The 19991-nt window shown below is 48.3% G+C and overlaps 1 protein-coding gene across 1 annotated transcript; it reads left to right on the plus strand.

The window, feature by feature from the left end:
* The first annotated feature begins 6930 nt into the window (after positions 1 to 6930).
* Positions 6931 to 19487, plus strand: TOGARAM2 (TOG array regulator of axonemal microtubules 2). Its single transcript, XM_074538585.1, has 10 exons — positions 6931 to 7118; positions 8751 to 8856; positions 9600 to 9835; positions 11354 to 11369; positions 13707 to 13810; positions 14267 to 14333; positions 15152 to 15286; positions 16475 to 16691; positions 17774 to 17860; positions 19252 to 19487. The coding sequence occupies exons 1-10, from the start codon at positions 6931 to 6933 to the stop codon at positions 19485 to 19487; spliced, it is 1392 nt and encodes a 463-aa protein (XP_074394686.1).
* The last annotated feature ends 504 nt before the right edge of the window (positions 19488 to 19991 follow it).

A 19991-nucleotide genomic window follows, 5' to 3' on the forward strand; every position in this document is an offset into this window, starting at 1 on the left:
GGAGGCAGGACTTCGAAGAACCTCAGGATGGGTCCTCCTGCTGGACGTGTCTATTATTTCAGCCTGAGCTTGTCCAGCTCTAAGCAACTCCACGAACTGAATGCTTAAGGACAATTAATCATCTTTGGGTCCTCTTCTGTTTATTTGTTGCATTACCTCCTTCACAGAAGTGACCATGCTAAGAAAGTTTGTCTCCTTTCACGGTACACCCATTCCCTCCCTTCTCTTTCTACCTCCTCATACGTTCTTTTATCCTCCATTTTCTCCAGTTCAGGATCCAGCAGCAGAAGGCAAGAGAAGTCCTTGGAACATGCAGGTAGGTACAGGGCATGTCTGTCCTAAAATCTTCTAGTCTTGACTATAAGGTATCATTAGGAAATCTCGGTTGAAACTCATTCTTTGAAAAATTTCTTTGAATTAATTTCAATTCCTTGACTAGCTCAGTGGACTCTCCCAGGGCCCAGTCTTGGGAGTCTTCTCTGGTGGAGCATTGAAAATTTCTCCATTGTGAAGTATTGAGTGGCAGGAGCTGAAGTGGTACCTTGGGGTCCTGGAAATGCTGTGCAGGAAAAGAAAAACATTCCATCCTGCACATGCCTTTTATCTCCCTGTAGCTTTTATAATGTCAGAATTAGTGGAGAAATGGAAGGCATTTATCAGGAAATGAGAAATGTTCCCACTCCTTCCTCCTGCTTCTGAAGGGAAAAGCTTTCCTTGAGGCTGTTTCTGATCTGAACCCTATGAGATGTGAAAGAGATTCATGGACATGGCCTGGTTTTGCACTGGGAGGACTAGGGAAACCTCCTATGATAGAAAGTCCTTTTGACTTTTCCAATGAAGGAGAAGGAGACTTCCAAATGGATGCAGCCAAGGCAGGGTGTGAGTTTGTCATCCTCTGACAGCACAGGCCCAAAGCCACCTCTGGCAGGTTCACAGTGACAAATCTCTTCCCTGGCTGTCTGTGCCTGTGTCAGTGTTGCAGGCTGAAGCTGGGGCAGGAGATGCCTTGTGCCTTGTGCCTGTCCCTGCCTTGCCTGATCCCTGACAAGTGGAATTGTGCCAGACAAAATGCAGTTTCTGGTGCATCTGGGTCAGGCAATGCTTCCAAGTTGAAAGCCTCATTGACACTGTTGTTGTTCCTTTGGCATCTCTGGGCGTGTAATGATAGGAGAGATGGGACTTGGAGAAATAATTCTGCTGATGCAGAGAAATGGATGAGACTCCCTGGTTCCTTGGCTTAGCGTTAGTTCTGCAAATTCCTGGGTAGAGCCCCTTGGAATGACTCCTTCATTGCTAATCTGCAGCAGCAATGCTTAATGCTGCTTGGGAATAGTATTGCTCAGTAAGTAAGGTGACATTTTTTCTGCATGAATTCTGGATTAGAAATGACTTATGTCATTTATCATTTCGTGTCTTACTTTTGTTACTGACCCAAGCATTCTGCAGCATGAAAGAATCCAGTTTTGAGAGAGGTTTTCCTCTCATAGTGCTTGGCTTCCACATGATTTTATCCTCTGTGAAGCCATGTAAAGAATTAGTTCTCCTAGTTCTAACAGCTCATTTGGGAAGTATTTCAGAATGACTGACCATCAGCTATTTCCATTAAGGACATTTTGAATTCAGTATTAACCAAGATGAGAATTGTTTTGAGATAGGTTGTATTTATTTGTGTTTGGGTGTCTCTGCTAAAAAGAAAGCAGAGAATAAACTCCATTGGGCAACTAAGTAGAGCACAAGTGGAACTTTGGGATGAGCACTTTGTTCCCTACAAATACAGGCTCACAGAATACTGGGCACAGCTAATGGAGAAAGCAAAGCTGCTTTTGGCTCTAACACGTGGTGCCATTGTTTGGGTGCCAGAACTTCCTTTGTTGTAAAGAGTAATATAAAAAATCCCCAAAACTGCAGAACCTGACCTACAACTGAGTGGGAAATACAGAAACAAAGGCTTTGAAAACTCCTTTTGAAAACAGTGACTTCCTTGCCAGTGTCAGATTCTAGAGAGCCCTGCGAATTCCCAAGTGCTAGGAAGGAAAGGGATCCTGTAGTAGTGGGGAGGCAACGGGCAGCACTTGAAGTAGCAGAACCCTTCTCTCTTGGTTTAGCAGCTCCATATTGTTCAGAGAAATTAAAGTGATGCTAGTTTCATAAAAAATAAAAAACCAAGCAATCTTTTCAGTAATGAAAATACACCTGGATTCCTCACCCATTAGAAGGGCTGATTATAAAGGCGTGAGTTCAATTAACTCATTTCTTCTCTTGTACCTGGTTGACAGCTTCTTCTGAATCCACAACAAAAACCCAGAGAAAGGAGGAAAAGAGCTCTCAGTGTAAGACAGTACCTGGGATGCCTCTGTTCCCAAGGGAACTCATGGACCTCTTTGGTTTGGATATTCCTGTGCCAGAACCCGGCCTTGGGAATGGAGGTCTGGGCTCCTGGCTGCCTCAGGGGGCCTTGGCCCAGGAGCCCCAGGAGCCCCAGGAGCACGGCTCAGCCTCAGAAAAAGGTAAGGTGGGAGCTGGGCCACTGTCTGTTGGGAGGAAGGGTCTTGTGGCAGCCCAGAGAAGCTGTGCACATTGGCAGGGAACAGCTGTGCCCTGCATGTGCCCCCTGTAAGGAGCTGTGCTGCTGCCAGTGCCCCTGGAGCTATAGGGCTGCTGAGCTGTGGGGCAGGGAGAGGAGCAGCAGAGTGCATGTGCAGCTGAGCCATTGCTGGAGAGCACAGGGCTCTGGGCTCCCTGCTGTCCCAGGGCAGCCCAGAGGCCAGGCTGTGCCTGTGGCAGCTCTGGGGAAGTGGCTCAGGGTTTTGCCCTGGCCTGCCTCAAGTGTCTGCCAGCAGGAGCGTGTGCACTTCCCTGTGCAGTTGTTTAGAAGTTTCCACGAAGTTTGTCCCCTGAAATATGGAGCTTCAGATGCTTTAGGTTTGCATTGCAGCCTCTGTTACATTTTTCAGGCCTGACTCACTGCCATGGTCCCAAGGAGGTTACCCTGGGATCTGTAGTTTCCCTGCCACCTTCCCAGATGCTCTTACCTTTGAAGGCCTTGCCTTCCCTCCAGAATTACTCTCATTCCTCAAAACCCAGATCTTACTCTCCTTTATTATTAAGCTGGCCATTCTGCAGGGGCAAAAAAATCTGGATTTACAGCATTGTTGTTTTTCTACTTTCCTGCCTGATTTTATCCTCTGTCAAGTTTTGTATAGAATGATTCGTTCTCAGAACTTAACACCTCTGTTGGAGAGTATTCCAGAATGTGCTCCATTGTTCTACTTGCATTAAGAAAATCAACCTCTAGTCAGGCTGGCCCCAATGTGGCCCAATCTCATACAGCTGAGAAGGAAAATCCTTGGGGAAAATGAATTATCTGGTTTCAAGAACACAATTGGGTTTCACTCCTGGATCCCTAGGCTTGTCTTTGAGTGTCCTCTAAAATATTCCAACAAAGAGAAGAAAATGTTGATCTAAATGCATTCAGGTATTAGAACCTGGAAGTTCTTTTAGGAACCAGACAGAAGATGTTTACTGAAATCAGCATGATAAGGGCAGATAAGAATGTCTGTCAAGAGCAATGTCCATCTCTGCCCTTGTCTCTCAGACACAGAGGCCGTCCAGCATGCAGGGGCTGAGGCCTTTGTCATGCAGCAGGTTTTAGTCTGCTGGCCAACAGAGCAATGTCATGTCTGCTGCCAGTAGCCCATCCCTTGGGAGAGGCTCTAGGCATTGTGCCTTGCTGCTCTCAGTCCCAATCTCTGTAATTTAGGAGAGCTCCGCAATCTGGAACCTGTCTTGCCTGTTGGGAAGCATGGCATTTTTGGGGGCTTGAAATCTGCCAGAGATTTACAGGAACCTTTGCTTCCATTCCCAGGCCTCCCACTGAGCCAGGCCAAGGAGATGGATCATCCCAGCAGTTGTGGTGTTACGAGGGACAAAGAGCTGAGGGACAGCTCTGGAAAGGTAAGGGATAAGAACAGGGATAAGCAGACTTCCTGTCCAGTGGCTGTTTAGGCCCTAAATGTCACTGAAAATCATAATCTTCCACTCCTTGGGAGATGGGGATTCTCTTGGGAATTTATTTGACAATGCCAGGGCAATTGCTTGGCCATTTCCAGTGGTGCCAATGTCACTGGTTTGGAGATGGTGCTAAGGTCATGCCAGCAGCATTCTTTATGTGCAAAGACTTTTTAAGAGAAATTCTGAATGGCACAGCAAGCTATAAAGTGAACGTGGGCAAAGTGCACCCTTGGAAGCAGAGAAGCAAAGATTCTGATGTTGAGTGTAAGCAAGGCTGCAAAATCAAAGGGGAGAGTGATTTTTCCTCGTTACCTTTGTGGCTGTATCTCACAGCCCTGTCATTCTTAAGTTTTTGCTCATGAGCATCAATGCTTCTGCAACTTGTTTTCACAAGACTCCTCCTTTTGGTCTGCTGGTCTCAGAGACCAAGTCCTTGAGAGCTGAGTCCTTCAGAAGCCAGGAAGTGAGAAACAGCTGCAATTGCTGGCCATGGGTGTTAAGCAACAGCTCATTAGGCCTCCTTGCTGGGTATTGCACATGGTTTTTATTCTCCTGCCATGGCCTGTAGGAACTGAACTGCCTGCTCCCTGCCATGTGGGCTCTTCATCTGTCTTGGAGCACTCCTATGAGTTTCATGCTTCAAGCAGGGCTTCCTGGCATAGGTTGCAGTTGCAGCAGTGGAAGGTTGTGGCACTACAGTGCTCCACCTCACTGTGTGTAACTGCCAAGGTGAGGACTGGAGACATTCCTCTGAAACTATTGGAATGTATATGGAGCTGCATTGAAGCCTATGGCACTCTGTGGACTCTGTGCTCCTGATGAGATGTTGTGTCTGGTTTGTGTGTCTCTGCATACAGTCTGTGATGTATTTCCGTTGCACCTAGGTCCGTGATGCATTGGGCAAGTTGGCTGAAAAGAACATTCAGAGGAAGAAAATGGAGCTTTTCGAAAAGGAGATGAAGAGGAGACAAAAGGAAACATCCTTGCAGCTTCTTTCTAAGGCAGTTGAGCCCAGGCATGCAGCTGAAGCAAGTAAGTGGTGGCTACACTTCTGGTGGTCCTTTTTGACCACTTGCTTGTCCTTTGCACAATGTTGCAATCAGACTGGGGGGCTGTTCTGCTTGCATCTGAGTGGAAGCTTGCATAGGATTTAATTCTGTTTCCCAAAGAAAAATACAGAGGCATGAAGTGTCTTGCCCATGGCATCACTGAGTCAGTAAGAGAATATCAGCTTCCCACCTTCACCTCTAAATTATTTCAGAGTAGAAAATTCTATCTTGCAAACTACACTGGGGCTTCAGACTGTCTCCTGGAGAGCAGTCTCCAGTGAAGGTGAGGCCAAAAGAATGCTTTTCAACCAGGCTGCAACCTGGAAGAAACAAAATTCACCTCCAGAGATCCTTCTCCTGCCACTCCCCTCTGAGGAGCTGGCGCTGTGGAGCTGTGCTGGAGCCCCAGGCCAGGCTTCTGTTGTAGCACCAGGAGCCAGCAGCGTTCCCGAGGGAATCCCGGCGGAGGGGCTCTGCCTGCAGGGCTGTGAGCGCTGCCCGAGGGCGGCAGCAGGGCCCGCAGGAGGCAGCACTCAGCCCGAGGGCATCACGCAGGGCTCTCTGCACTTTCTGTGGGAACTGCCCCTGCCCGCCTCTGGAACAGAGCAGCAGCACAGCAATACTGGCTTTTCCTTGTTTCTTAGGGGACGCATGACTGCAGTTTGCTTTTAAGCTAGAACAGGCTAGATTTAGGTTAGGTATTACGGAGAATTTTTTTATAAATGAAGGGGATGAAAAGCTGGCAGGATTTGCCCAGAGAAGCTGTTGTTGGTCTATCCTTGAAGGTGTTCAAGTTTACATGGAACTCTAAGGAACCTGATCTAGATGAAGATGTCCCTGCTCACAGGGGTTGGACTAGGTGGTGCTTTCCAACCCAAACTCTCTAGGATTCTGTGATTCTGTGATCCCTGTCACATGTTGGTGTGCCATTGTCATACTTGAAGTTCTTTGGGATAACAAAGAGATGTTATCCAGCTCCAGCAAGTTTTCTGGCCTTTTCCGTTGTCACCCAGTCCAGCACCCTCCATTTACAAGCTCCTCTCTGGTCCCTGCAGGATTTAGACTGCCACCTATCGATGGCACAGCTCCTGGTGTGGAGAGGAAACACCCTGGTGGTGCCATGAAGAAAAGGGTCGTGAGGAAGCAGGACAACGTGCCTTTACTGCCCAGTACACCCACCCTCCATGGAGATGGCAGCTTCCCATGCAGCTCCTCAGGTAAGCCTGCTCCATGGCAGCTTTTTCCTGCAGAGGTTTTTTTCTTGTACAAGGAGCACAAGCTGCCTCCTGCCTCAGCCAGGACAGCTGGGATCTTGGGTCCATAGTCTGTCCTGAGAATGAACAGCAAATCTACTTTTGAGTTACTCCAAAGTTGATAGTCTAGAATATTTGAAGTCAATGGAAACAGAGGTGCTGTGAGGTGTGAAGGGTCAGGTATGGCTGTTCCCTGGTCGTTGCCCCGTGGGGATTGAGCCCTGCCCAGTGGGGCTGGGCTGTTCAGGCTGTTCAGGCCTGGCTTGGTGCCAGGCCTTGTATAACAAGGCAGCTGCAGGTGCCCCTGTCCTCAGGGCTGGGGGAAATCAGGGTGCTGAGACAAGAGAGCCCCCTGAGGGGTTCCCTCCTGTGGGCACTGTCTGGCAGGGAGTGGGAGCTCTGCGGCCTCAGGAAGCTGCCGCTGGCTGTGGCACCTGTGGCACTTGGGAGCTGGCACTGTGGGGGCAATTGTCAGCTTCAGCCTGGAGCTGTGCCCAGCTGGGGGAGGCTGGGAGCAAGCAAGGAGCCCCAGGATGCAGGCAGCAGGGAATCTCTGAGGCAGTGGCAGCGTGTGCCACACGGAGCCCTGGCTGGGAGATGGGGCTGCAGGCCGCGCCATGGCGGGTGCCGTGCCCGGGGCTGCAGTGCCCATGGCCGACCCTCTCCTTACAGTGACCCCGCAGATGGCCACTGGTGCCAAGAGCCTAGAGGAGCCGCTCCGTGGGCGTGGGCAGAAGGACGGAGCATTTTCAGACCCACAGCAGTCCTTGCAGGAGGCGCTCTCCATGCTGGACAGCGATGACTGGTAAGAAAGGCCCCGTTCCCTCTGTGTCCCTCTGAGCGTTAAGGTCGGTCAGAAGCTTTTGTGTCTTGCTCGTGCCTCGGAGCCCTGAGAGCCCAGAGGGCCAAAGGACACTGGTGAAAGGCCTGCAGAGCAGGGAGAGCATAAAGATTGGAGAGCAGCCTTTCCTTGGCCTTACTCTGCAGCAGTGCTGGAGCTGCAGCAGGTCCGTGCTGTTTCCTGGCTTTGCCTGCTGCTCCTTGGAGCTGCAAAGGAAATGTTGAGGGAAGAGAGAAAGCTGTGGGATGAGATGATTTGCTGGCTGAAGGCAGAAGCAGGATGACAGCAGTTTTGAATGTAGAGATTTGGGTGCCTTGGGCCCCTGGCCCAGTGGGACTGAGTAAGATTCCTCTCTGCTCCCACTGTTGACAGCAATGGCAGGGACTCGTGCATGTGAGTCCCAGAAGCAGCTCCAGGGAGCTCCTGTTTTTGAGAAATGGACTGAGTTGTGCTTTCAAGTCCCTCAGCCTGCCATTACTCCTGAAGGGCTCATGGCAGAAGAGAAGGAAAAAGAAATAAAATCCTCTAGGAATCTTGCACCTTTGGAATTCAACTTTTCCTTCTCACTGCTTCATATGGGTCTGAGATGTTTTTTCGACACTCACAATGTGTCCCAAAATTCTACACAGACAGAAGATGGCCCAGAGGTGATAACCCTACAAATGTGAAGTGATATTGGGTTTCCTTTTGATATCTGGGTTAGCATCCACTCACTAGTGGATGCTTCATTCTCACAGGAATAAACATGAAAAATTGGCCACGATACATCTCCTTTGCTTTGCCCTTTCTCTTGTGCTTTCTCTTCCCCATTTCTCTTTGGTGCCCTGTGAGGTGCAGAGAGCTTCTGCAGGTGTGGGGGGTCCTGATGACACTCAGGGGTGCCCGTGGGATCAGTCACCAGCCCTGATGCCTCACATACCTTCCTGAGCCTGAGGGCCTGCACAAAGCAAGTGCTGAGAGATGGAGTTGTTTGCACCTTTTAAATAACATGTTGCTGTTGAGGGGCTTGTTTTAGGTAGGAGTGTTGTGGGAAAAGCCAGAGTTTCAACAGTTCTTGCCCAGGGATGGAATCTTAATCTTCTGGGACGATATCCTGCTGCTTTTTTGGGGAATGTGTGAGGTGGAGTTGAGTGGGTGACACACAGGCCTAGATTGTAGAGTGGGAACTCAGCTCCAGAGTGGCAGTGCAGACTCTCAGGGCTGAACTGCCTGCTGGGGCTGACAAAGAAGGAAAATACTGTCCCAGGAACAGCCCAATGGGACTGTGTCTCAGGGACAGGTACTGGGAGGTGACAAGAAACAGCAGCATGGCCCAGCCTCACAGCTTCTAGAAAGCAGTGACAGAGGGACTTAATAGCAGAGATTTTCGGAAAGGCCACACATGAACACTCTGAAAGCCCTCTCTTTGCCTCTTGCATTTGTGTATGCTTTTGACAGCCACAGCATCCTGCAGCAATGGGTTCCATGATTTCATTAAGTGCTCCTTGAAAAGCACCTCCCATGGTTTGACTGAGCTGCCAGCCTGGTCATTTCAGAGGGTGCTGCTTAGTTCTTGGGTAGAGAGAAAAATCAGTCTTTTTGGTACTTGTCTTCCAGGGAACTGAAGAAGAAGGGACTCTTCAACATCCCACGCCTGGCTGAGTCCCATCCAGAAGTCCTGCTCTGCCGACTTCGTGAGGTTTGCTTGGCAGCTACCAGCGAGGTGAGAACATTGTTCTGAATTGTCCCCCATACTTCATGCACGGCTGGTAGAGTAGATATGTGCTTGTTCATCTCCATGTGTGCTCAGAGACTGCCTTCATTTCTGGTTTTAGACCTTTAACTTGTAATGTCTCTCAGCGATCTGTAGGATCTGTGTGTACGTGCAGCTGTATTTACTGGCAGGTTGGGTAGCTGGCACTTGTCTTTGAGTGTGGTGCCATTATAATGCAAGGCAGAAATGGAGACACTAATGACATTCTATGCCAGAGTCCCAGTCTCTGCCCAAGCTGTAATTGAACCCTGCAAATGAGTCTGTAGCTCTGAGCCTGTGTTTTCTGTTTCCTGTCTGAGAGCTTCAGCTACAGGTGTTGCCTTTTTGAAGAGCAGCACGTGACTGGTTTATCTTTAAGACTTGTGCCTTTATGGTTTGAAAGCATCCCTTACTTTACTTTGCCTCTTTGTTTTTCAAATCAAAGGGCCTAAAATCAAAGCAGTTGACATTATAGAAGGGTTAAGTAGAAGACTTTAGTGAAAGATATGTATTTATGCCTGCAGTAAGCAGGAGTGAGGCCAGAAGTTTGTGCCAGAGTAAGTGCCTTTCTGTGTTTGGGCTCTTCTGCTCTTCCTGTGCTTTTATATTCCTCTGTAGACAGTGGGACATGCTGTCATTTCCTGGGAGTTTTGTCTAAGGAAACTGGTTTTCTTGTCAAGGTGGTTCTTACGTTTCCCTCATGACTTCCCCAGGTGACCAACCTCCGGTCCAAGGTGTCCTGCTCAGCAATCGTCACTCTGGGAGAGCTCTTTGCCATCTTGAAGAAGGACATGGACTCGGAGGCAGATGAGGTTGCTGCGGTCCTTCTCCCCATGGTGTGGAACTCCCCAGAGTTTATTCAGAAGGCAGCCTGTAAGAGCCTGGGGATGATGGTAGAGAACGTGACTCCTGCCCGAGCAATGACTGTTCTCATGGACAGGGGAGTCAAGTAGGTTCTTCTTCTTTTAGTGATGTTCTTCAACTTCCAGTGTGTGGGTAGGGGAAGGGATCCGTGAGAGAGAATGGGAATGGTGGGAAGGAAGGGTCCTGTATCCTGCATCTTCTGTGGACTCAGTGGCTTGATTTTCCCATCAATCTCATTTCTTGCCTCTTGTCACCTATTTCTGCCCTCCTGCAGCCCATTAGGCCACAGAGTCACTGTAGAATATGGGGAGTTGGATGGGTCCCATCAGGACCATCCAGTCCAGCTCCTGGCCTTGCACAGAACAATTCAAGGGTCACAGTGTGTGCCTGAGATTGTTGTCCAAATGCTTCTTCAACTCTGCCAGGCTTAGTGCTGTGAGCACTGCCCTGGGGAGCCTGTTGCAGGGCCCAAGCACCCTGTGGGTGAAAAGCTTTTTCCTGATATCCAAACTAAAGCTCCTCTGACTCAGCTTGCTGCTGCTTCCTGGAGTTCTCCCAGTCTGTCAGAGTTTCCTAGATGTGGGGAACAGTGGGGAAGTGAAAGTGCCTGCAAAGGCTCAGGATACAGCTATGTGCTTTTATGGGAAGAGGGACAATTGCAATTGCACCTGTGAGCACTGTTGGAGATTTCGCAGCTCTAACCACAGAGTCCCTGGGGAAAACCACATATCCTCATGATGTCATTAACCCAAGAAATAAGGAGGGTCCTTGCAGGGGTGTGGAGCACATGGGGGAGAATGTGCTGGGTGTGGCACAGCCTGCCCAGCAGGTGCAGCTGCTGTCAAAAGGAGTCTTGTGTGAGTGTCCTGGACTTAGAGCTCTGCTTCTATTCAAAATGATGTTTCATGTTAGCCTTGAGATGATGATTCACTTTCCAGGCACCTTCACAGGCCGAGGGCCATGGGACAGCTGAAGCAAATGCTGCCCTAAGTGTTGGTGCTGGGCCTGATAGTTCCCAAGAGATAGTCTCTAGATCAGGACAGCCTGGCTCAAATGCCTACCACCTTTTCCTCAGCTTTGGAACAGGGTAAAACACTCAGATGTATCCCTTGTCAAGCTTTACAAAAGAAACAGGCTGCATTGCTGGATAATCCACAACATTAACCCACAGCGTGTTTGCCCTGCATTTGTCTTTTTCCAGAGGTCTGCAGATTTGGGGATGAATGGGTGGAAAGAGCCTCATCCTGCTGCAGCTCTGTGTAGTGGGTGCCCTCTGAGGGGTCAGCATGAATTATCCTTAATTTCTAAATAATTCATATGTGATCTACTACTTTAATCTTTCTCTGAGTAAATTTTGGGAAAGAAATGGAGTATCAGCTAGTGCAGGGAGACTGAATTCTTCCCTCTTCCGTGCAGGCAGTCCTTCTGTACAATGCTAACTTAGTGTTTCTCTGAGGACAGAACCTTCTGCAGGTGTTGGAAGGTGCAGGGAGAGCCCAGGCTCCTTCCCCCAGCAAGGACAGGGAGCATACTCTGGCCAAGGCCTGTGCTGCTGCTGCTGCTCCTTGTCCCTGTGGCCCAGGGTTTGCTCTCTCCTTCCCAGGAGCCGCTACGTCCAGGTGCGGAAGTGCGCGGCCCAACTCCTCCTGTCCTTTATGGAGAAAATGGGAGTCACCAAGCTCGCAGGCACCCCCAGGGCTGAGAGGCTCCCACAAGTGGCAGGGAGACTGGCTCAGGACCGTCACAAGGACACAAGGTAATGATCTTCATCTCACCTCCAAAACCAGGGAAACCGTTTTGTGTTTGGCTTTAAAGGTAAAACCATGAAAGAGTGGAAACTCAAAGAAATAATGAGTGACCTCACTGTGTGGCTAAGGGGCATAGAATCATGGAATATGCTGAGTTTGAAGGGACCCATGCAGGTCATCCAGTCCAGCTCCTGGCCATGTGCAGGACAGCCCAAGAGTCACTCCATGTGCCTGAGAGCATTGTCCAAACGCTTCTTGAGCTCTGTCAGGCTTGGTGCTGTGACCGCTGCCTGGGGAAATGACTGTACCAGGTAACCTGAGGCTGGCCAGCAAGAAGGAGCATTGCCAACTTCCTGTGACTTGAAGGAGTCTTCACTGAGCTCAAAAGAGCTCAGATTAGCCAGTCCAACTGTTTTGACTGGCCTTAGGTGCACAAGGAAAGCCAAAGTGTTGGCTAATGTTCATCACTGAAGGATCCCAAACATCTGTTTCTCATTAACTTAAGACTTCCCTAGAAATATTCCAGGGATCTTTATCCAATGTATTCAGTCTTTCTAAACCTCTTATGCAGATTTCTAGAATGCTGTTATCTGTGGCTCAGTGGTCTCCAAATTTCTTCTTGAAGAAAACCGTAGTTTCCAAGCAGCAAAATCACCCCAAACCACCAAAATCCCCTTACTTTGATGATGAAATTCCCATTAATAGCTGCCAAGAGCACCAGAGCAACTGGCTGACCCTGTGCATACATATAGTATAGAATAATCAAAAGCAGTCATGAGGTGAGAAAGGTAAATTCCTGTGCAATGGCGGCAGGACACTGCTAACAGGCTCTGACAACAAAGCAGATGTGTTTTGCTTGTTGCCTGGGATCCTTTGATCCCACAGAAGCACACCTGCAGTTTCAGAGAGAAATGGTATTTTTGTCTTGCCCCACATTCTCCTCCTGCCCCTTGTGTTCAGCTACAGCACTGTGCAGTGTCAAATGAGGTAAATCTCCCTCTTTGCTGAGTAGGTAGTGCCTTCTCATGCAAGCATTGCACCTGATGAGTTTAAGGCATCAGCCTCTTCTGTTAACACTCTTCCTTTCTTCATTTTCTGTTGTTTCCTTCCTTCCTTCCTTCCTTCCTTCCTTAGGCATTATGGACAGGAGATGGTGAAGATGTTGCTGAATAATCAAAAATTTAAAAAGCTTTTGGAGCAATCCCTTCCCCCGCATGACCTGGAAGATATTCTGACCAGAATTAAGAAGAAGGTAAGTGCTTGACAGGAGAAATATCTCCTTTGTGCAAGTATTGCCACTGCTAATATGAGACCAAACATACCCAATGTGTCTTTATCCTATTCCACTTCTGCTGAATCATTTTGCTCCTGGGAATGAGCTGTTAATCCTCAGCCTGTTCATCTGCAGACCACAGAGGAACTGCTATTATTAGGGGAAAAGTGGGGTTTTGAATACTTTGAATATTGGTCACAAAGAGCAAATGGAAAGAAGGGAAAATGGGTTTACACTCACGTGTACGCCCCCACCACTCTCCCTACTCTGCCCCCAGTAAAGCAATTAAGTGAGAATAGTGCTTGTGAACATAACAGAGTCTTTGCAAAAGAGACTGGAAGTAGTAGTGCCAAGAAAATTTCCAAATATACAAAAAATGTCCAAGTAAATCCTAGTTACTATAATTGCTGTTTGTCTTTTGGGAATACTGCCCTGCTGCCAAGTCCTGTAGAGCTGGAAGAAGCTTGGTGAATTCAGCATCATCCAGTGGAAAATCATGTTTGTTTGGGGGGGATTTTATTCTTTTTATCAACATTACAGAAGGGAGTGTGCCTTGGTGCAGGAGCAGGGAGAGTAAGCGTTGAACCAAATCAACTTCCAACACATTGAGCCAACCTCCAAAGAGTCCAGTTTTTTCTGCTGCTTTCTTTATGACCACTCACTGCCTGTCAGTTTGCATTATTCCCATTTATGCTCAAGACTAATGAATTTGGGACTTTAGACTGCTGCTCAGTGTGGTAGCACCCATAACCTGCCTTGGACTATTGAAATCCAAGAGTTGGCATCACTGAACCTCTGGTCTGTTTACTTCTGTAAGTTAGGAAATGTTCCTCTAAGCCTTGGTAGCAGTGATCCTGGTTCTAACTCGTGTTTTAAAGAGGAGACTTCCTATTTTATATTCTAAAGATTCATGGGGTTTCTTTATGTCTTTTTAGGAGATGGAAAACCAGAAGGGTGAACGCCGCTCTGTCAAGGAGCCCGTGAAGAAGAGGAATGATGGCTCAAAGGAGCCCCAGTCCCCATTGCCCTCTAGCAAACGGTACTGAGCACTTTTATCAGATGTGACAAAGCACATGACAAGCTCTACATGCCTCTTCCTCAGGCACAAATCTTTCTGCTGGAGATGACCAGTGCCAGAGATTGTTTCCTTTCCCTACAAATGCTCTAGGGTAAAAAATGTTTACTTCTGCATTCTACTTCTTGATGATCCAGTGCAGTGGCAAGGGCAGTATTGCAGAGGATAGGAGAGGGCCAAGTCTCTGCTGCCTGACTTGAGACAAGTAAATTCAACCAATTTTTTTTTTTCATCCAAGTGGAGTCCTTTGTGGATGGGACTAATGAGAAGTCCCAGTTTAGAAGCAGGACGCCATTCCCCAAACAAGCAATTCCCATCCATGTGGTCTGGCCTGGCTGATTCCTGGTTTTCTTACCCTCAAACAGTACCAAGTTTGAGTAGTAAGGAGTAAGGCAATTTCTGAGCCATTTTGGTCAACAGGTGTCTCAATGTGGACTTTTTGTCTTGGTATTCCTGTCCTTCATATGGTTTGCTTGATGGAGAGCGTGTTTGGTTTATTTCCCCCTGTGCTGCAATCAGCATGTAAGTAAGGAATTTGGTCCTTGCTGTCTCTTCATGCCAGTGGCAGAGCTACTTGTACCTGTTCTCCTCTTTTACCAGAGGGGATTTATTTAGCTCTGTCATGCTCAGTGGTGGCAGGAAGGTGACCACATGCCTCAGTAGCATGGCTAGCATTTTTTTGTGCTCATGGAAGAGACAGGTTGATTCCAGAGGATTATTCCCAGGGGGTTTTTTAAGCTGTGCATCTAGTCTCTAGGGAAGCAAATGAAATGTGAGTGTAGTTCTGGCATGTCTGGCTTCTGTTCTTATCTCTATTCAATATTTTCTAAATCCTTCAGATATCTGAGCTACTTTTCCAGATTGTCCTGCCTGGTGTAGAGACACTTCTTCAGAGTGATGACTTTCCTTATTATAAAACACACATGTGCCACATGAGGAGGCATTTAAACTTGGAAGTAGTGTCTCCCTTTCCCCACAAAGCAGTGTGTGCCTTGGAAGGCATTTGAAGATAGATCAGATGCATCTCATCCTTGGTCTTCCTGAGTGAGCAGTGGTGAGAATTTCACTTGCAGATTGTCTGCCATGATGATTGTCACGAGGTCCATGTTGTTCCTCAGAGCTTCATGATTTTCTAGCTTGAAATCACATCATTAGGAAAGCTCGTCAGGATGTTTTGCTCACAATTAACTGAAGGTATTACCAGCAACAGGTCCTAATTTGGTTTTGTTTTCCAGGGTGAAGTCTGCCCCTGGTGGACGCCTCCTCCACCGTCCAAAAGCCCAGGTCACGTTACCTGCAAGTGTGGAAGGAAGGGAGTCACTGCAGAAGCTTTACCATCTCCTGGAAGCCAAGGGGTTTCAGACACGGATGGAAGGAGTGGCATTCCTCCTAGATCTGTGCAAAACCAGCCCCCAGCTGATCTCCAGTAACATTGTCCAAGTATGTAGGGTATCTTCATGGTTCCTTTCCTTTAGCTCCTTTCCCAAGCCTGGGGAAGTAAAGTTAATTCAATGTGTCTTGGCACTACTGCATCCGGGCTGTTTGGGACAGGCTGATCCCTCTTACCCAGACAAATGCAATTGAAGTCTGGGCTTCAGGACAAGTTCTTTCAGTCCAGCTGTATTTGTCTGACAGGTGCCTATTGCTGATATTCATCAGATGATGGCAGAGATTTTCTGCTGGTGTAATTGTTGCTGTCTCCTACTCCCAGTTGGGTTAAGTGAAGGGAATCCAGCCATTGAAAGCATGGCAATTATTCTCTAGACGAAAAATAGGTTTTCACGGGGAAGAGAAGTATCAGGCTGGGCTGGTTTAAACAAATTGTTTTTAAAAGGACACTTCTGTAAACTCCATTTTGTCTTGCACAGGCACAACTCTGGCTCTCATTTCCATCCTCATCCCTATTCCTCTTGGTAAAGATGGTGCTCACCCTTCTTTTTGGGGGGCTTTTTTTTCTCTTTGGAAAAAGAGGAAAACAGCTAAGGACCGATCCATCCTTTCTTCTCCCAGTAGCTGCTTTTTCCCTTTTTCCAGAAAATGGTGCCTGATACTGTGCCTGTCAAGGGACTGAACCTGCTCTAATGAGAGCTGTAGAGCACTTTACATTTCAGAAATCTACCTCTTAGTTAAAGAATTGGTCTGGATACTGGAAGAGTTGACCAGAGCCCTGTCCTTCTCCAGAAGCAGGTTCTGAGACAGACAAAATAAAACTTAGATCTCCTCCCACTACAGTTTTGGCAAAAACATAACTGCCCTCAGTACTTGAGGCAACTGTATAGAAAAATGGGCATGGTAAATATTTGCTTCCATACTTTAAAAGCAAAGGTAGCCTTTTGAATTAATAAATGGAATTGATTTAATGATTTATATGTGGAGAGAAACACCATAGGAACTTTTCTGTCCTGAGCCAAAACTCTTAAAAACAGATGAAAATCTTTCAAGCAGCATCAGGTTGCACAACCATTCCAGTGAGTGGCCCACAGGAAAACAGTGAAATTGTGCAAGCAAGGGCTGACCTGACAGAAGGGATCACTTTCATCTTTTATATTGCTGAGTGCTCATTTCTACATCCCCTTTTCAGACAAGGTCATTTTAATCCAGCTTTCATGTTGTTTGTTCTCTTCACAGATTTTTGATCATTTTGTCCTGAGAATCAATGACACCCATAAGAAGGTGAAGCAGCAGGCGCTGGAGGTGCTGGCAGAAATGACTGGAGTCCTGGAAGATGCCCTGAACCCGGTGATGGTCCGTTTGGTGGAGGGAATAACAAAGAACCTGAACTCAAAGGATTCCGGGGTTCATGCCGCAGCTGTGACCGCACTGGACCAATCTGTTGTTCATTTAGGTAAGGCTGAGCCTGGCACGGACTCTCCTCACCTGTGTCCCTGTCTGTCCCACACAAGAGAGCGCTGAGTGCCTTGGGAGCTGTTGTTGTCTGTGGAAGGCTCCAGCTGACACCCACCAGAAGCTGGGCAGGTGCAGTCCTTATGCACCATCCCCAACAGGCTGGAATGTGCAGCAGCATTTCCCAACAGTCCCAGGCTGCCTTGGCTCTGTGCCGCTGCTCTGAAGAGCAAGTCCTGGACTCCAGCTTTGCTACAATTCAGAGGCAAAGGGGGTTTGGAGTTTGCTTGGGCCCCGTTTGACTTTCCAAGTGAACAGCTTTGCTGTTGGCATGAAGGGACACTGGCCCATCAGAGTTTCTGCAGAGCAGCCACCTGGAAGGCTCTGCATTAGAGGCATTAGCTTCCTATTTCCCACCTTTCTTCTTTGTCTTCTTTTTCCAAGGGGGAACTGATGATTCACCAAGTTCATTTCTTTAGAACAAACGGGTCTAAGTCCAGCTGTCAATAATGCCTCATTCCACATGTCGTTTTGCATGGGGCAAGATGGCAATAGCAAATACCTGCCTGGGCAAGGGCTGCTGTAAATTCCTCTGCCACACAGATTTATGTCAGCTCTGAAAATGCCGCACTGGGGGAATACGCCTGAAAAATGGAGTGTTGAAGAGTCAGGTCTTGAGGGGCAGTTTCCACTTTCTCCACCTCAGCTGCTCTGTGAAGTCACAAACTGCCTGACTCAGTGCCTTTCTGTGTCCCAAGTATGGGCTTCTTCCTTTTTGCTCTGGGATGCAAAACCTTTCCACTGCTTCCATGTGACTGAACTCTTGAGGTCCCTGGTGTGAAATGTTTTAGCATAGCTCCTGGTCCGGCAGACAACTTTGGATTTACACATGTGAAAGGAGAGCTTTTCTTTTGGAATTTTAAACCCTGCCAAGTAGGCTGGAAGGAAAGAAGAAAAGGATTCAAAAATCAGCAGAAATTGACTTTATTGTATCAAATGGGGTTGCCCCAGCCCTTTCCTTCCCCACTGTCCTTTCTCCTGTGCCCTCAGAAGAGTGAGCAGAAACGTGTATTTCACTTGTAGATGAAGTGTCACTGATGAAAGAGCTCAGCCACCAATGGAGCAAACTGAGTGGTGAAGCTCTGCTGGAAGTCACAGAGTGCATCACAGGTATGGCCTCCCTTTGTAAGCCAAGAGGTCTCTGAGGGAGTGTTTACAGGCAATGCCTGTGAGCAGAGAGCAGAGTAGCTCCTCCACATCAGGAGGTGCTGAGCTTGTCCCTCCTGCCCAATGGCCCAGGCAGGTGGATTTGGCAGGCTTTCCCTGGCTGCTGCAGAGCTGTGCAACATCTGAGATGGGGGCAGCACTCAGCCTCGGGGCTCAGCTCTCACTGGGGCTCTTCTCAACTTCCACAGTGACCAATGTCTTTAATTGCATTTAAACTCAAATGAAGTCTCCTTTTTAAATGGGTACCATAACCCTTTTCCTGCTTAGCAGAATTGGTTTGGGGTACTTTCAGGAGCTCTTTCAATGTTGATGACTGCTGGTGGATTAACAGCATAGAGAACATGAAGTCTCTTCCACCACAGAATAATAAATAGCTACTACATAACATTTTGCCTGATCAGAAAATAAGACTGGTCCTCCTGAGCATTTCAGGTTTTGATCTCTCAGCCAAATCTGCCATGCAAGGAGCCTGTTGGTAGTAAATTTTGGTCTGTGTTTGATATAATTCAGTTCAGAAAATAAGCAGAGAGCAGATTCCAGAAACAATGAGACAACACTTGTGTTCTGGCTAAATTTCAGTCCCCTGTGTCGCATTTTTCTCTCTCTATGCCCCTATTTCAGTGCACATTGTAAGAAAAAAATGCCATTAGCATTGAGAGGGGAAATGGCAATAAAGTGTGGAGGTGCCCAAATGCCAGGGCAATGGGGTCTGGGTAATTCTCTAAGACACCCTGAGGACTGAAAGGGCTCTTGGTTGGAAGGCACAAAAGCATTCTGCCAAAGACACCAGCTAGGCACTGATGTTCCTCATCCAGCTGTCAAGCAGCACCCATCTCTGGTGGGCTGGAGTTTCAAAGTGTGTTCTAATACTGCCCTTCGCTGTGTGCCACGGAGCAAAAGGAAGAGCCAGATGAGACTTTTGGCCCTTGACATCAAAGTTACAAAAAGGAATCATCCCTTTTATTAGAAATCTCTCAATTGCCTCTCTAGGGTGCATTTCCAAAGCTTCCATGTGGGTTAGACAACTTGTTTGTGGAAATAGAAGGCAGTTTGATGTTTCATTCATTGTTCATGCAGACATAAATTGTGAAATAATTTAGTAATGGTACAAAGACTCTGCCACAGCTACAAGGCTCTGGTTGGAGAAATTAGTCCTGAGGGGCTGGGGGTTCTGTTTCAAGGATGATCAGCTGCATTGCCCGTTTCTGGGTCATGGGGCTCTGTGTGCTATTTCACTGATCTTGGCCAGAGAGGCTCCCAAGAAGCAAAAGCAGAGGTAGATCTTTGTTTGCATTGAGGCTGGTGGGTAAGGAGCTGTGTGTCTGTCCCGGCAGTGCTTGTGGAATGGGTTCATGCCAAGAGCCCTGAAGTGGTGCAGCGCTACGCCCTGCCTGTGCTCTGGTCCTGCCTGGAGAACAAGGCGCTGCCGGTGCGAAGCGCCAACGTCTGCGCTGTGGTCACCAAGCTGGCCTGTGCCCTCTGCGAGGTGATGGGCACCCAGCTGATTACGTGTGCTGAGAGCAAGCCTCCACACGTGCAGGAAAACCTCTCCAGCCTTTTGGGCTGGTGAAGGTTTCATGTTCTCCAGAAAGCTGACCAAGTGCTGAGTTGGACACCTCCGGATGGGACTTTTCAACAGTGCCAAAAATGACAAAATGCTAAGGAAGGGTGTGCATCTGCCCCCGATCTCTCCATTGCCCTTCCTAGTCATGGCATGGGGGGCCTGAAGGAGCTCCAGACTGAGGGCAAGGTGAAGACCAAGCATGGATCAGCCTCAGAAAAAGGTAAGCGGGGAGCTGGGCCACTGTCTGGTGGGAGGGTCTTGTGGCAGCGCAGAGAGGCTGTGCACATTGGCAGGGAACAGCTGTGCCCTGCATGTGCCCCTGCAAGGAGCTGTGCTGCTGCCAGTGCCCCTGGAGCTGTAGGGCTGCTGAGCTGTGGGGCAGGGAGAGGAGCAGCAGGGTGCATGTGCAGCTGAGCCCTTGCTGGAGAGCACAGGGCTCTGGGCTCCCTGCTGTCCCAGGGCAGCGCAGCGGCCAGGCTGTGGAATTCCTCTGGGGAATGGGTCAGAGTT

This window comes from Zonotrichia albicollis, chromosome 3 (assembly GCF_047830755.1).
Source record: "Zonotrichia albicollis isolate bZonAlb1 chromosome 3, bZonAlb1.hap1, whole genome shotgun sequence".
Lineage (NCBI taxonomy): Eukaryota > Metazoa > Chordata > Aves > Passeriformes > Passerellidae > Zonotrichia > Zonotrichia albicollis.

Coding starts and splice junctions, on each gene's coding strand:
- TOGARAM2 (XM_074538585.1), top strand. CDS start 6,931: ATGGCGGGTGCCGTGCCCGGGGCTGCAGTGCCCATGGCCGACCCTCTC. Junction 8,857..9,599: donor GCTTGGCAGCTACCAGCGAG/GTGAGAACATTG, acceptor TGACTTCCCCAG/GTGACCAACCTCCGGTCCAA. Junction 17,861..19,251: donor AGTCACAGAGTGCATCACAG/GTATGGCCTCCC, acceptor CTGTCCCGGCAG/TGCTTGTGGAATGGGTTCAT.